Source organism: Eleutherodactylus coqui, chromosome 8 (assembly GCF_035609145.1).
Source record: "Eleutherodactylus coqui strain aEleCoq1 chromosome 8, aEleCoq1.hap1, whole genome shotgun sequence".
Classification (NCBI taxonomy): domain Eukaryota; kingdom Metazoa; phylum Chordata; class Amphibia; order Anura; family Eleutherodactylidae; genus Eleutherodactylus; species Eleutherodactylus coqui.
Window position 1 is genome coordinate 185,942,627 of NC_089844.1, and position 16,658 is coordinate 185,959,284.

General features: G+C 45.5%; 1 protein-coding gene across 1 annotated transcript in view; it reads left to right on the plus strand.

Moving 5' to 3' along the window:
• LOC136577261 (growth/differentiation factor 8-like) overlaps positions 1 to 15,941 on the plus strand; it is a 55,991-nt gene extending 40,050 nt beyond the window's left edge. The window contains exons 2-3 of the mRNA XM_066577096.1: positions 5,564 to 5,931; positions 11,372 to 15,941. Coding sequence (XP_066433193.1) covers positions 5,564 to 5,931; positions 11,372 to 11,752 — 749 coding nt within the window. The 3' untranslated portion in view covers positions 11,753 to 15,941. The remainder of the gene's footprint in view (positions 1 to 5,563; positions 5,932 to 11,371) is intronic.
• Positions 15,942 to 16,658: the final 717 nt, after the last annotated feature.

Here is a 16,658-nt window from a genome sequence, read left to right on the forward strand (position 1 = left end):
GTGTGGTCTGACCAGTGACTCCTAAAAATTGGAGAACAATGTTCTCGTCATGCGCCCCTAGACCTCTTTTGATGCACCTCATGATCCCAGTTGCCTTGGCAGCAGCTGCCTGACACTGGTTGCTCCAGTTAAGCTTACAGGTAACTAAAATCCGCAAGTCCTTTTCCATGCCAGGGTTCCCCAGTTGTTTCCCATTTAGTGTGTAATGATGACATGTATTTCCCTGCCCATGTGCAGAACCTTAAATTTATCAGTGTTAGACCTTATTTGCCACTTTACTGCCCCCAACTTAGCCAGATCCATTTGCAACTGTATATACCCCTGTGGTACCCCATTAGTAATTGTGACCCTTCCAATATTGCCCGCTGTAGTACCCCACTAGTAAGAGTGACCCCTCCAATACTGCCCCCTGTGGTACCCCACTAGTTATGGTGACCCCTCCAATACCACCCCCTTTGGTACCCCACTGGTAATGATGACCCCCTCCAATACTGCCCCCATGGTACCCCACTAGTAACAGTGACCCAATCAGAGTATGTACAATTTTTAACCCCCCTGTGATTTCTATCACTGACCAGTTACTTACCCACATTCTCCCCCAGACCAAGCATTCTCATTTTATATACCCACCTTTTATGCAGCAAAGTATCAAACACTTTTAAAAAGTCCAGATACACAAGATCAAGCGACTCTCCCTAGTCCATTCTAGAACCTACCACCGCATAGAAGTGTGATTAGGTTGGTTTGACAGGAGCGATCTCTCATAAACCCGTGGTGATACGAAGTTATACAGCTATTTTCCTTGAGCTGCTCCAGGATAGCATCTCTTAGAAACCCTTCAAACATTTTACCCCCAATAGAAGTAAGACTTACCGGCCTATAATTTCCAGGTTCAGTTTTTGAATATTGCCACCACATTGTAGTGACGGGCTCAGTTCCACTGGATTGGTGTATAGTCAGAGTCCTTAAGTATAAGAAAAGGTTCTGCCTATTACATTACTTAATTCCCTGATTACTAAGGGGTATATGGCTAAGGGATCTGGCAATTTGTCTATTTTAATCTTTTTAGGCCTCATGTCCACGGGGAAAATCAGGCCTGCTACGGATTCTCCATGGAGAATCTGCAGCGGATCCCTGTGGCCCACGGACATAAGTGGAGAAAATAAGAATAAACTTGCGCCAGGCACATCCGCCGGGCCGAAGAAAGAAGATCTGCCCAGTCCGCTGCGGGTAAATTTATTCCTATTTTAGACCCGCACGAAAATGGAGCATGTCCATTTTTTTTCATGCTCCATATTTTTTTAAATTCCCTTTTATTGACCATCCGCGGGTATTTATCTACCCGCGGGTGGTCAATGCATCCCTATGGGGTGCAGATCCACGGGCGGGAGAAGAGTTAAAATCCGCTGCGGATTTTAATTCTTCTTTTCCCTGTGAACATGAGGCCTAAAGGTGGCTCTGCACTTGTTCCTGGGTTAGGGTCCTTTAGATGAGCAGCTTCTCGTTTGAATGACTGAGTGGCATCATCGCTACCTCTTTCATTCTCATGCAGCCTGTTTAGACAGGCAAACACATGTTTAAACTGAACGATAAGTGAATGAGTCCTCTGTGGTTTTTATGCCTCCATAAAATGATCAACATCATATAGTCACTGGCTCATGAACTATTATAGTTCACTTTCGCTCGCTTGAACGATATTCGTTCTGTCTAAAAGTACCCTTAGACTGAAGACATTTAATGGAGAGTTTACCACTCTGCATCTCATCTGACATTTTGTTTTTCTCTGTGAATACACTAGTGAGAAAACTAAATTTAATAAATTTGCTTTCTCCTCATCACCCTCTACAATTTCTCCTACATTATTTATTAATAGGCCAACACTTTCAGTACTAATCTTATTACTATTTATATAGTCACCCAGTCCTCCGTGAGCCTGAGCCCGGTCATCTTGTCCTCCGTGAGCCTGAGCCTAGTCATCTTGTCCTCCAGGAGCCTGGGCCCGGTCATCTTGTCCTCCAGGAGCCTGGGCCCAGTCATCTTGTCCTCCGCGAGCCTGGGCCCGGTCATCTTGTCCTCCGCGAGCCTGGGCCCAGTCATCTTGTCCTCCGCGAGCCTGGGCCCGGTCATCTTGTCCTCCGTGAGCCTGGGCCCGGTCATCTTGTCCTCCGTGAGCCTGGGCCCGGTCATCTTGGCCTCCTTGAGCCTGGGCCCGGTCATCTTGGCCTCTGTGAGCCTGGGCCCGGTCATCTTGGCCTCCGTGAGCCTGGGTCCGGTCATCTTGGCCTCCGTGAGCCTGGGCCCGGTCATCTTGGCCTCCGTGAGCCTGGGCCCGGTCATCTTGGCCTCCGTGAGCCTGGGCCCGGTCATCTTGGCCTCCGTGAGCCTGGGTCCGGTCATCTTGGCCTCCGTGAGCCTGGGCCCGGTCATCTTGGCCTCCGTGAGCCTGGGCCCGGTCATCTTGGCCTCTGTGAGCCTGGGCCCGGTCATCTTGGCCTCCGCGAGCCTGGGCCCGGTCATCTTGGCCTCCGCGAGCCTGGGCCCGGTCATCTTGGCCTCCGCGAGCCTGGGCCTGGTCATCTTGTCCTCCGTGAGCCTGGGCCCGGTCATCTTGTCCTCCGTGAGCCTGAGCCCGGTCATCTTGTCCTCCGTGAGCCTGGGCCCGGTCATCTTGGCCTCTGTGAGCCTGGGCCCGGTCATCTTGGCCTCCGCGAGCCTGGGCCCGGTCATCTTGGCCTCCGCGAGCCTGGGCCCGGTCATCTTGGCCTCCGTGAGCCTGGGCCCGGTCATCTTGGCCTCCGTGAGCCTGGGCCCGGTCATCTTGGCCTCCGTGAGCCTGAGCCCGGTCATCTTGTCCTCCGTGAGCCTGGGCCCGGTCATCTTGTCCTCCATGAGCCTGGGCCCGGTCATCTTGTCCTCCTTGAGCCTGGGCCCGGTCATCTTGGCCTCTGTGAGCCTGGGCCCGGTCATCTTGGCCTCCGTGAGCCTGGGTCCGGTCATCTTGGCCTCCGTGAGCCTGGGCCCGGTCATCTTGGCCTCCGTGAGCCTGGGCCCGGTCATCTTGGCCTCCGTGAGCCTGGGCCCGGTCATCTTGGCCTCCGCGAGCCTGGGCCCGGTCATCTTGGCCTCCGCGAGCCTGGGCCCGGTCATCTTGGCCTCCGCGAGCCTGGGCCCGGTCATCTTGGCCTCTGTGAGCCTGGGCCCGGTCATCTTGGCCTCCGCGAGCCTGGGCCCGGTCATCTTGGCCTCCGTGAGCCTGGGCCCGGTCATCTTGGCCTCCGCGAGCCTGGGCCTGGTCATCTTGTCCTCCGTGAGCCTGGGCCCGGTCATCTTGTCCTCCGTGAGCCTGAGCCCGGTCATCTTGTCCTCCGTGAGCCTGGGCCCGGTCATCTTGTCCTCCGTGAGCCTGGGCCCGGTCATCTTGTCCTCCATGAGCCTGGGCCCGGTCATCTTGTCCTCCTTGAGCCTGGGCCCGGTCATCTTGGCCTCTGTGAGCCTGGGCCCGGTCATCTTGGCCTCCGTGAGCCTGGGTCCGGTCATCTTGGCCTCCGTGAGCCTGGGCCCGGTCATCTTGGCCTCCGTGAGCCTGGGCCCGGTCATCTTGGCCTCCGTGAGCCTGGGCCCGGTCATCTTGGCCTCCGCGAGCCTGGGCCCGGTCATCTTGGCCTCCGCGAGCCTGGGCCCGGTCATCTTGGCCTCCGCGAGCCTGGGCCCGGTCATCTTGGCCTCCGCGAGCCTGGGCCTGGTCATCTTGTCCTCCTTGAGCCTGGGCCCGGTCATCTTGGCCTCCGTGAGCCTGGGTCCGGTCATCTTGGCCTCCGCGAGCCTGGGCCCGGTCATCTTGGCCTCCGTGAGCCTGGGCCCGGTCATCTTGGCCTCCGCGAGCCGGGGCCCGGTCATCTTGGCCTCCGCGAGCCGGGGCCCGGTCATCTTGGCCTCCGCGAGCCGGGGCCCAGTCATCTTGGCCTCCGCGAGCCTGGGCCCGGTCATCTTGGCCTCCGCGAGCCTGGGCCCGGTCATCTTGGCCTCCGCGAGCCTGGGCCCGGTCATCTTGTCCTCCGTGAGCCTGGGCCCGGTCATCTTGGCCTCCGTGAGCCTGGGCCCGGTCATCTTGGCCTCTGTGAGCCTGGGCCCGGTCATCTTGGCCTCTGTGAGCCTGGGCCCGGTCATCTTGGCTATGGGGAAAACAGTGGTTTGCACTATCCTGCGTTTAGTTGCTATGCCGATATCCCTACTTTTCCAGATTTTGGCCATGTTTAGCATTACGCTTCGCCCCAATGCTATCCTAGATTCTCATAGATTCTCCATCCTGGTCAATTTTTAAGCCAAGGAAGGTGAAGTCTCGCATGCATTCTATGACCTCAATGTTGATTTTGATTTGAATTTGGCCATTTTTGCAGTTGTCATAATTTTAGTCGTCTTTATATTCAGGTAGAGGCCCATTTTTTTCACTTTCAGTTGTATTCTTAAAGATCAGCTGATTCAGACCGGCTTCTGTTTCTGCAAGCAGAGTTGAGTCATCCGCATAACAGAGATATTCGGTGATAGCAGTGATTTTCGGTGAAGATCTTGAAATATAAGCCCTTCTCTGAAAATCATCCCTAACTGCTGTAAAAAATATAAAAAGTAAATATATATTACACATCACCTCTCCGCCTCTGTGCAGCTCCAGTGCATCTTCTCGCTGACTTCCCGGCTATGTTGTGAACATCTTTAATCAATTTAAAAATCACCACCTCCTGAAAGAGCTGGGTCTGATTGGCTGAGCGCTCAGCCAATCAAAGGCAGCACTCAGCCATTCATTACATTTTCTACAGCAGCTAGGGGTTATTTTCAGGGAAGGGCTTGTATTTCAAGCCTTTCCCCGAAAATCACTGCGGGGGTTGCCTGCATCCTATTGCTTTCAATGGGGCGGCTGCAGCGCTGGCCCCATTGTAAGCAATGGGAGAACATCGCGATCCTCTGCCACAGCTGTGCCACAGGGGATTCTTTCATCCTTGCGGGGAGTCCCATCACCACTTAACACTGTGACAGCGCTGTCACAGTGTTCAGTGATGAGGGGACTCCCCGCAGGGGAATCTATGCGCAGCACGGACCTTCCCAGCGCATGCATGTCCTATCGTTTGCAGGTGGAAAGATTTTGCACCTTTAACAAAAGGACATGTGAACACTACATAGAAAACCAATGGATCTAATAGACAAGGTTTTTTTGCGCACATAGCTTGTCTGACTTCGCCCTAAGGAGACCTACTTGAAGGAAGTTATAAGTGGTCCTTTAGAATACATTAACCTGAATGTGAATGTCCGGCCCTGCTGCACCGACAGTGGGCTGTAGGATCATCTGATCTGCGGGAATCTGGAGCAGCGGGTAGCTCATCAATAGTAAATGCCCGGACTACCCCTTTAAATGTCTCCAGTACGTCCGTAGCTTTTATTGAATCTAGATAGTAAACCTATATAAACCTCTACTGAACGAACTGATCTAGTCTTGCATGATGCCGGCAATAACCATTTGCACCTGTTGTATCATGTTTTGGTGACAATCTGTTCCTCTCTTGTTTTACAGCTGATTTTTCGACACGAGAAAAGCAAAAGTGCTGCTACTTCAAGTTCAGCTCGATCATACAGTACAATAAAATAGCAAAGGCTCAGCTGTGGATATATTTGAAACCCGTTCAAAAACGCACCACTGTTTTTATACAGACCTTCAGATTACCCAGATATGTGAATGATAATTTGCGGTCTACCGGAATCAGACCACTAAAGCTCGAAATGAACCCCGGTCCTGGGATTTGGAAAAGCATTGATGTGAAAACTGCTCTCCAAAATTGGCTTAAACAACTTGAATCCAATATTGGCATTGAGGTGAAAGCTACTGATGAAAATGGAAGAGATATTCCAGTTGGCCATCGTGGTTCAAATGAAGATGGAATGGTACGTTATAGATAATAATCTTTATTTATATAGCACCAACCAGTGGTTCAGGTGCAAAAGTTTATCTTGGGGCCCCCCCAACTTCTTTTAACCCCTTAGTGACCAAGCCTGTTTGCGCCTTAATGACCAGGCCAAATTTTGCAAATCTGACATGTGTCACTTTAACATGGAAAAACACCAAAAAGGTTTTGCATATCCAAGCGATTCTGACATTGTTTTTTCGCCACATGTTGTACTTCATTTAGGCGGAAAAAAATAGACCGATAGAATTTGTGTTTATTTATTAAAAGCGCCAAAATTGGGAAAATTTTGAAAACATCGTCATTTTTTCACATTTCCAACTGCAATTTCTTAAATATGTGCAAACATAATATAGAAATTTTTGCTAAGATTTATATTTCCACCCGTTTACTTTATTTTGGGCGCACATTGGAAAAACTTTCGTTTTTTTTTAACCATTTAGGAGACGTACAAATTTAACATTACTTTTTAGCATTTTGAAAAACACTTTGTTTTCCTACACCAAGCCAAGATTGGAAAGGCTCATGAGTGTCAAAATAATAGATATACCCACAAATGACCCCATTTTAAAAACTACACCCCTTAGTGTATTCACTGAGGGGTGTTTTGAGTATTTTGACCCCACAGTTTTTTTTCAAGAATTAATTCAATTTAGAGGAGAAAAAGTAAAATTTCATATTTTTGCAATTCTATCATTTTAAAGACATATTTTTTTCCTACAGTTTACACGAAAATGAGGATTTACACCCCAAAATGGATACCCCTGTTTCTCCCGTGTTCAGAAATATACCCATTGTGGCCCTAATATTATATCTGAGTCCACAACGGGGCCCAAAACGAAAGGAGTAGTCAGTGTCTTTCAGAACAGAAATTTTGCTTGATGTCCTTTTAGACCCCATAGCACATATGTAGAGTTCTTGAGTGCCCAAAACCATAGAAAAACCCCATAAATGACCCCATTTTGAAAACTAGACCCCTTAAGGAATTTATCTAGGGGTATACTGCATATTTTGACCCCACAGTTTTTGAATGAATTTAAGCCAAGCAAAAGGAAAAAATTAGGATTTTCGTTTTTTTGGCAATTCTGTCATTTTAAAAACAGCTTATTTTGTACAGCACACATATGAATGAAGACTCGCACCCAAAAATGGATACCCCTGTTTGTCCCGTGTTCAGAGACATACCCATTGTGGCCCTAATCTTATGTCTGGATGCACAACAGGGCCAAAAATGAAAGGCGTAGTCAGTGGCTTTCAGAACATAGATTTTGCTTGAAGTCCTTTTAGGCCCCATTGCCCACTTGTAGAGTTCTTGAGCGCCCAAAACCATAGAGAACCCCCACAAATGACCCCATTTTCAAAACTAGACTCCTTAACGAATTTATCTAGGGGTGTACTGTGTATTTTGACCCCACAGTTTTTGAATAAATTCAAGCAAAGCAAAAGGAAAAAATTAGGATTTTCATTTTTTTGGCAATTCTGTCATTTTAAAAACAGCTTTTTTTGTACAGCACACATATGAAGGAAGACTTGCACCCCAAAATGGATACCCCTATTTGTGATGTTTTCAGAAATATACCCATTGTGGCCCTAATCTTATGTCCGCATGCACAACGGAGCTCAAAATGAAAGGAGTAATCGGTGGCTTTCAGAACATAGATTTTGCTTGAAGTCCTTTTAGGCCCCATTGCCCACTTGTAGAGTTCTTGAGCGCCTAAAACCATAGAGAACCCCCACAAATTACCCCATTTTGAAAACTAGACCCCTTAACGAATTTATCTAGGGGTGTACTGTGTATTTTAACCCTACAATTTTTGAATAGATCTAAGCAAAGCAGTAAGAATAAATTACAATTTTCATTTTTTGGGCTATTGCGTCAATTTAAAAACAGGGTTTTTTGTACAGCACACATATAAATGACGACTTTCACCCCAAAACGGATACCCCTGTTTGTCCCGTGTTCAGAAACATACCCATTGTGGCCCTAATAGACTTACAGGACACATGGCTAGGCCTATAATGGAAGGAGCACCCGTTGGATTTCAGGGTACAACTGAATAAATTCCAGGCCCCATTGCCTACTTATTGAGCCATTGAGTGGCCAAAACTATAAAGAACCCCCACAAATGACCCCATTTTGAAAACTAGACCCCTTAACAAATTCATCTAGGGGTGTACTGCGTATTTTGACCCCACAGTATTTGAATGAATTTAAGCAAAGCAGAAGGAAAAAGTTACGATTTTCAATTTTTTTGGCAATTTTTTAAATTTAAAAACAGTTTAAGGAATGAAAGACGTTCACCCCCAAATGGATACCCCCGTTTGTCCCGTGTTCAGAAACATACCCATTGTGACCCTAATTTACTTACAGGACCCATGGCAAGGCCTATAAAGGAGGGAACACCCGTTGGATTTCAGGGCACAACTGAATAAATACCAGGCCCCATTGTTCATTTGTACGTCATCGGTGCCGAGCACCAGGGGCAAATTTCAACCATTTAATATGGAGCTGCCCAGATAGCTACACATACCGGAGGGTGTTTACAGAATTTCTTAGCCAGCTAATGGGGATGCCAATTCCACTAGACCCGATTATATGCTTGTTGGGTCTTTTGGATGAAGAGCAATGACAATTTCATGATCGGATATTCCTTACTAAGGTGTTCCTGGCCCGCAAAACAATAGCCTTACGCTGGATAGATAGGCGTTCCCCAACGCTCTCAATGTGCAGAATATCGTTAATTCCACTTTGCCGTATGAGAACATAGTCTATAAAAATAGAAAAAGCCCGGAGAAATTCCATAAGGTTTGGGGGAGATGGTGCGGCTCGACGGACACAACGTCCACACAGAAACGTGCTCCAAGGTTTATTGACTAGAGCTGTATCTAGGGCTGGTCGGTAATGTGGGTGCCAACTGGCTAATTTTGCTGACACCGAGGTCTAACGCACTAATGTAGTCTACTTATATGTCGGTTGTAAAAAACGTACCTGCGTAATTCTCCTTTAGCTTGAAAAAGTGGTATTTTTCCTTTTTTCCCTTATATTTATTGTTTAATAAAATGAGTTTGAAGATTCCTTTCACCGGGGATCAGAAGTACACAAGGGCTATGAGATAGGCATCCACCAGGAGTGCGGCACCTATTGGTGCCAGGCCAGATCCAATCAATTGATGAATCCAAGCACAGGAGTCCCTCCACCTACTCCCACCCGGGGTCAGCAGCCTTTATCCACAACTTCAACACATACTGAATGCAAGGAAATAGAAGAAAAACAGGCAGGACACTCAAGAGCGGGCCTCACTGGGATATGGAGGGTCTGAGGTGGTTGGGGCTTCAATAGTAAGTGTGCCCTCACTAAGAAGGGGAAGAAGACCTTCCACACCCCTGCACCCCCCAGGATATCCGGGATGTGTCCAAGATTTATTTATCTATCACATTATTAATCCTGCACAGTGAAAGTCATGAGAAAAAATAGGAAACACCAGAAATGCATTTTTCGGTCACTCCGTCTCCAAGAAAAAATGTGGAAAAAAAGTGATCGCAAAGTTGTTTGTATTCCAAAATGTTACCAATAGAGATGAGCGAGCATACTTGCTAAGGGCAAATACTCGAGCGAGTATTGCCTTTTCCGAGTACCTGCCCGCTCATCTCAAAAGACTCGGGTGCTGTCGGGGGGCGGGGAGCGGTGGGGGAGAGCGGGGAGGAACAGGGGGGAGATCTCTCTCTCACTCTCTCTCCCCCCGCTGCTCCCCATCCCCCGCCGCCCCCCAAATCTTTTGAGACAAGTGGGCAGGTACTCGCAAAAGGCAATACTCGCTTGAGTAATGTGCCTTAGCGAGTATGCTCGCTCATCTCTAGTTACCAATAAAAAAAACGAGCCGCCACAGCCGCGTCAATGAAAGTTAAAACAGTCATTGGGATCAAATGATGTCGATGAACAGCAGTTTTGTTCAATAAAAAGGTCTTTTTTAAGCAGTGCTACATTAACCCCTCAGTGATCCCGTCTATTTTTGCTATAAGGATGCTACTATTTTGGAGGGATTTTCATCTCCACTCTTCTAAAGCTATACATTTTTTATTTTTCCGTCATCATGGTCATATGAGGGCTTGTATTTTGCGTGGCGAGCTGCAGTTTTTATTTTTTGGTACATATAATGTATTGTGTAAGGTTTCTTAATTTTTTGGAGATTTGGGAGAAAAAACATTGATTCTGCCATTGTTTTAAGTTGTGTGTTTTTTTCAGAGTTAATCATGCAGCATAATTTACATGATACATTTTTTCTGCAGGCTGGTATAATTACAACAATAGCAAAATTATATATATTTTTTTTCATTTTTTTTTTCACTTTTGCACAATAAAAACCTTTTTTTTGTATCGCTGCATTCAAAGTCCCATAACTTTTTTTTTCCATTGACTTCGCTCTGTGAGGGCTGTTTTTTTTTCATAAGCTGTAGTTTTATTGGTATCATATTCGGGTGTATACGGCTTTTTTAAAATCATTTTTCATGCTTTTTTTGGGAGGCAAAATTACCAAAATAAGGATTTTGGGTCATTTTTTTTTTTACAGCTTTTGCTGTGCGGGATAAATAGAGTGTTCAATTGATTGCATGGGTCATTATGGATACCATGATACCAAATATGTGTGTGTGGGGGTCTTTTCAGTTTACATTTTTGTTTTATACAAAATAGGGGTTTTTGTTACTATGTTTTTAACTATTTAATTTTTTTTACATTTTATGTTTTTATAGGGGACATTGAACTAGAAAGAGTTGTACTGTGAACCCCTTACACTCCTCGATCTACATTGATTGCAGTATTTAATGGCTTAAGCATGGGGATCGTTGTTCACACCAATCCCCACCAAAGTGCTTTCAGTCAGAGCGGGCTCCCATTGCTGGATGGCGCGGGCTCACTTCTTTTACGCCAAGCAAAATCCAGCCAGTTACATAAACGTACGTCATAGAGCGTTAAGGTTAAAAAAAACTCTATAAATTTGGTATATCTGTAAACATGCTGAGCCACAGAATAACGATAACCTATCATTTTTACAGCATCATGAACGCCGTTAAAGCAAACCCCACCAAATAATGGCGCAATTGTGTTTTCTTTCCATTTAGCCTCAGTTAGTAATTTGTGAACATTTTCCAATACATGATACTATGTTATGTTATATGATACCATTGAAAAACACAACTCTTCCTCCAAAAAACCTCATGTAGATCCGTCACCTGAAAACGAAAAAAGTTTCAGGATTTTTTTTTTTGAAAGCGGGAGGAGAAAATGAAAAGACAAAAGTGCTGCAGCCGGAAGGGATATTTTATATACGATACACCTTTCCATAGAAATGCATTCCTTCCGTTGTAGAACTTGTGTACACGATATAATAACTACTATCCTAATTCTTATTTTTTACCCTCAGAATCCATTCATAGAGGTTAAGGTTATGGACACTCCCAAAAGATCCCGTAGAGATTTTGGCCTGGACTGTGATGAGCACTCCGCCGAGTCCCGCTGCTGCCGATACCAACTGACGGTAGATTTTGAAGCCTTCGGATGGGACTGGATTATTGCACCAAAGAGATATAAAGCGAATTACTGCTCTGGAGAATGTGGAGTTGTGTTCTTGCAGAAATACCCTCATACTCATCTGGTTCAGCAAGCAAACCCGCGGGGATCGGCAGGCCCCTGCTGTACGCCCACAAAAATGTCCCCAATCAACATGCTGTATTTCAATGAAAATGAACAAATTATCTATGGGAAGATCCCTGCGATGGTCGTCGACCGCTGCGGCTGCTCATGAGTGTCCATTCTTCTCTAAAGTGGTGGGGCCCAGTTTTTATTTGCTTCAAAGGTTAAGGAACGGCGGCAATTTCTAAATTAAGTCACAAACAGTGAAAGTTCTAGACCCTAAATTTGGGACGAATCATAAAACATCCATCAAGCTTAGGGCAATTTTTCGGAACCCTGTAAAAAAAAATCACTGCATTCTAAATTCATTGGCCAAATCATATCTTTATATATATATGAGGGGGTACGCAGAAGAAACAGGAATCTTCTCCTGGTGGGCGGGGCGTTACTAGTACAGGCTTCTGTTATAGAGAATTATGGAGCCAAACCTAACATTCCCCAACAATGTTGGCTGGCGTACCGCCTCAGAGCAGAACGGCAAACATTCACCAACCAACAGAAGCCGGTACTAGTAATACCCCAATGACTAAAACAAGATTCCCAAATTTTTTTGCTACCCCCACTTATGTAAATCTCATGGCACAAATTGTCCACATAGTAACACCAACATCATCCAGTGCTCAAGTGATAGTGCTTCAACATGGTGACCATAATAATGTACGTAATGCCATCCATGTTAGCGGCAGTTATGATGCCCGTATGATACTCGTGGTCATAATGACATAGCGCCCATATAATAGTTTAAGACCGCATCATTGTACAGTACCAGCATTGACACACATACTCTATAACACGTAGGTCAGATGTTCGCTCCCGTGTGATATCAGAGGTCAGCACAGGAAGAGTTACATTGTAACGGCAGTCTATGATTAACCCCTCCTACCTGCAAAGGCCTGTTAAGTTCCAAGGCAATGACGCAGTGATTCATGGATGCTTGGAAGGCCAATGTTCTGCCACATTCTACAAGCCTCGGAGCGTTGTGGATGAACCGCTGTTGTTCTTCGATAGTCCTTACAAAGGCTCTTTTTCTTCGTGTCTGTGGGTCATTTTCAAGCTATAAAAAGTTATAGAAATTAAACTTTTGTTAAAGCACATGCCCATCGTCTTGGGGAATGTGAAGTTTATCTTAGCCTATCTGAGCTCGAGTTACAAATAGAACGGAAACCTTTAAACCTTCTATTCTTTAAACTATTATCTATTTAAAAAGTTGTAGAAAAAAATAGCGCAGTACCGTGTTAGCCAGAAAAATCTATGTGATGTTAAAAGGTTTGTCCAGTTGTAAACTATTGATGACCTAGGCAGACACTTCTGTTCCCACTTCAGTGGCCAGATTTGGTATTAAAGGCAAAGTTCCCATTGAAGTGAATGGCCTGCAATACCAAACCTGGCCACTGCAGTGCAAATGGAGCTGTCTGCTTCCTCCAGAATGCGAATCAGCATAGTGAACAGTTGATCAGCAGGGGGCCAAAAAAAGATAAAAGTATTATAAAAGTGATTCTTTTATAGACTAACCAGAAAAAGGATACATGCAAGCTTTCAAGGCGACTTCAGGCTCTTCATCAGGCTCTAGTTAGATTATAACTGAGGAAACACATATATACACGACAGATTATTAAATGTAAATTAATCACACCATGTCTGTGCAGGCAAGATAACAAATGGGGCCAGAGTACAGCATTTACATCAACTAGAGTCATAAGACTTAAGGCGCTTTTAGACACAACGATTTTCACTCAAAAATTGCTCAAAGCCGTCTTTTGAGCAATAATCGTTGTGTGTAACTGTACTGACATCGTGGAGTTTTCGTTAAGCCGTCGCTCGTCGTTGTCTAAAAGATCAGCGATCAGTTATCAAGGATTCACAGCAGGATACAGCTGATACTATTGTTTCAGCTGTATCCCTCTCCCTGAAGACCGGGGCGGTATGAAGAACAGAGCGGTCCAGCTGTATTCTCCATACCCCGCTAGGAGCGCTCAGCTGTATAAAAGCTGGGCGCTGCGAGTGGGGAACAGCTGGATGCAGAAGACAAGCGGGAACACCTTGCTTGTCTTCTGCATCCTCTGACTGGAGCACAAGGTGATCACTCAACGCCTGAGTCAGGAAGTCATTGGTTAGGCTGATGGCTGTGATGTGTCCAGGTAATGAGTCATAAACCCTGAGTCTAAATTAAGACCACGTGTTAATACACCAGCCTTAAGCCTCTTTTACAAGGATAGATTATAGTGCAAATTTCTCGTTAGTTTGCGTGGCAATTGCGCAGTGTGAATGCATGCAGGGAAAGACCGATCAGCGATAAGTCAGAATTGCAGGCCATAAAATTGGTCTACCGCTGCATTATTCAGTTGAAACAAGCAGTCTTTAATTTATGTCCTGTGTAAAAGGGACTTTAGTCCTATGACTCTAGTTTATCGTTATTGTACTCTTGCTCTCAGTGCTTATTTCGATATACTGCCTTTTTTAAGAGGTTGTCCACTTGTCAACTCTTAATGGCCTATCCTCAGGAGAAGTCATCAATAGTAGATCGGTGGAGGTCAATTGTCTGGGATCCCTGCCAATCTGCTGTTCTCTGAGCCAGTGCGCTGAGCTGATTTCTGCAGGAAGCAGACAGCTCCGTTCCCACTACAGTGGCCAAGCATGGTATTGCAGGCCATGTATGTATGAGTGCACTGGCTCAGAGACCGGCATATCAGCAGGGCTCCCTGATGATGGACCCCTGCCAATTTACTATTGATAACAGATTCTGAGGATAAGCCATCAATAGTATACAACTGGAGAACCTCTTTAAATGTTCATTAATAGCACCGATATCTCTGAACTTTTGTGTATATATGTGTGTCCTCAGTTATAATCTGACTATAGCCTGATAAATAGACCTAAAGTAGCCCCAAAAGCTTGCATATATAATGTTTCTGGTTAGCCAATAAGGTTATCACCTCCAAAGTACTTGTGACTTTTTTATATAAATTTGTTAAGGAGAAAATTAGCAAACTGCAAATGCTGTAAGGCCTTCCCTTATCTGCCTTTGTGTGAGAAAGAAGCCGTGTCTCTTGAAAACATTGCATATTCTACTTTATAGTGTGGGGGATAGAAATTTATAGGCAAAAAAAGTGGAAAATGAAAGAGAAAGAGACCCAACCAAGTCTAACACGAACTGAGCCCACAGCTGCTGATACATTCAAAACACCATTTGGGTTCAAAGGAGCTGTCCAGTTGTAAACTAATAATGTGCTTTCCTCGGGATAAGTCACCAATAGTAAATTAGTACGGGCTTGCTGCCTGAGTCTTCCGACAATCAGCTGGGGCAATGGCCAAGCTTGGTGTTACAAACAAAGTTTCCATTGAAGCGAATGGCCTGTAATACCAAACCTGGCCACTTTAGTACAAATGGAGCTGTCTACTTCATGCAGGACAAGCACACTGGCCTAGAAAACTGCTGACCAGCGGGGCTTCTAGGCAACGGAACCCCGACAATCTAGTATTGATGGCTTACCCTAGGGATAGTCCATAAGTAGTTGAGAATTGGACAATCCCTTTTAAGAGGTCCGCCACATATTCTGTTTCCAATCTCACATGGATATTGATTTTCATTGTGAAGATTCAGCAGAATTTTAGGCAATGCTCCCTTGGAAAAGTATACAAAAAGCTCCTCCAGAAGGAATAAAATGGTGCCTCTGGTGCCACCTATAGGTTGCAAATTCATGTTCAACACCTCAAAAGCCTATCCAGCATGTGCTTTAAAGCGGGCATCAGAGACGGTAAAATTGTAGAAAGCGTTCTAAAATAAAAATGAAGCCATATTCACTAGAGCAATCCCCCACTGCTGCAGTTGTTTACATTACTTCAGTGGTGACATGCCTGTATACCCACCTAACCGCTGCAGCCAATCACTGGCCTCAGAGGTGTACAGCACAAGACCTGTGAGGCCACTGATTGGCTGCAGTAGTCACATCACTATACCAGGATTTCACTGTTGCAGCCATGTAAGCACAGCTGGGAGGCCCACAACGGCAACGCTGGAGCAGCGGGGCATTGAACTGCTTAGAATTGCTTCTTTTGTTATTTTAGAACTTCGCCTGAGCTTAAAAAATAAAAAAAATTATATCATGGACAACCCCTTTAAAAAGTGACTAATGTTAAGCAGCCTCGACCCAAAACAGCATATTTAAAAATGGTTAAAGCACAATGTTACCGATTTCACACCGCAAAACCTGTTATCGCCTGCCTACTCTTGTAAATAAAATAAGTGATGCCAAAATAATCTTATTGTATTTCTTGCTCTGCTGTATTATTATGATGATTCTTATTACACTTTTGTCATATAGTAATACAATGCAATAAAGAGTAATGAGAAAAGAAATAAGAGAACGTCACACTTATTGAGTAAAGACCCATGATACTCACTCTCTCTAGCTGCCTCTAGCCACCGCTGTTGTATGCAGGCACTGTGATCTATGACCTCTCCTCCCAGCATCTTCATCCTGTATGCAGACACTGGGAGGATAGGTCAAGAGTCTCTGATTACAACAGCAGTGGCCCAACGGGAGGTAGAGAGAGTAACATACTGGATGGTGCGGGGTCGCTGCCCGGCCACAGGGTGGGTAGGGTACAATGAGGGGGCCCTATTACTATTGTGGCCACTACTGAGGCTACTATTACTATTTGCACTACTTCTCGGGGCACTATTAACACTGGGTGCCCTGTTACTATTGGGGGCACTATTACTACTTTGGCCACACCCCCAACCACACCTCCTTTTACTTTGGCCGGTATTTTTTTGTGTTGCTAGTTCATCTGAAGAGTTAGTGCTGCGGCTTCTCGCTCTTCTCAAGAACTTTGTCTTTTTTTTGTTCAAGCCTTGGTTCAACTGTGTTCCCTTGAAGGCCAAACCAGCAAAAGACTGCAGGAATGAGGGTGTCTTCGAAGACCAAAAGCAGCCAGAGACCTTGCTGCTTTTGAAGACCAGCGTTATATCACCCGACGTTGTTAGGGAAAGTTGAGTTCAGCACTGAGTGTTAAGA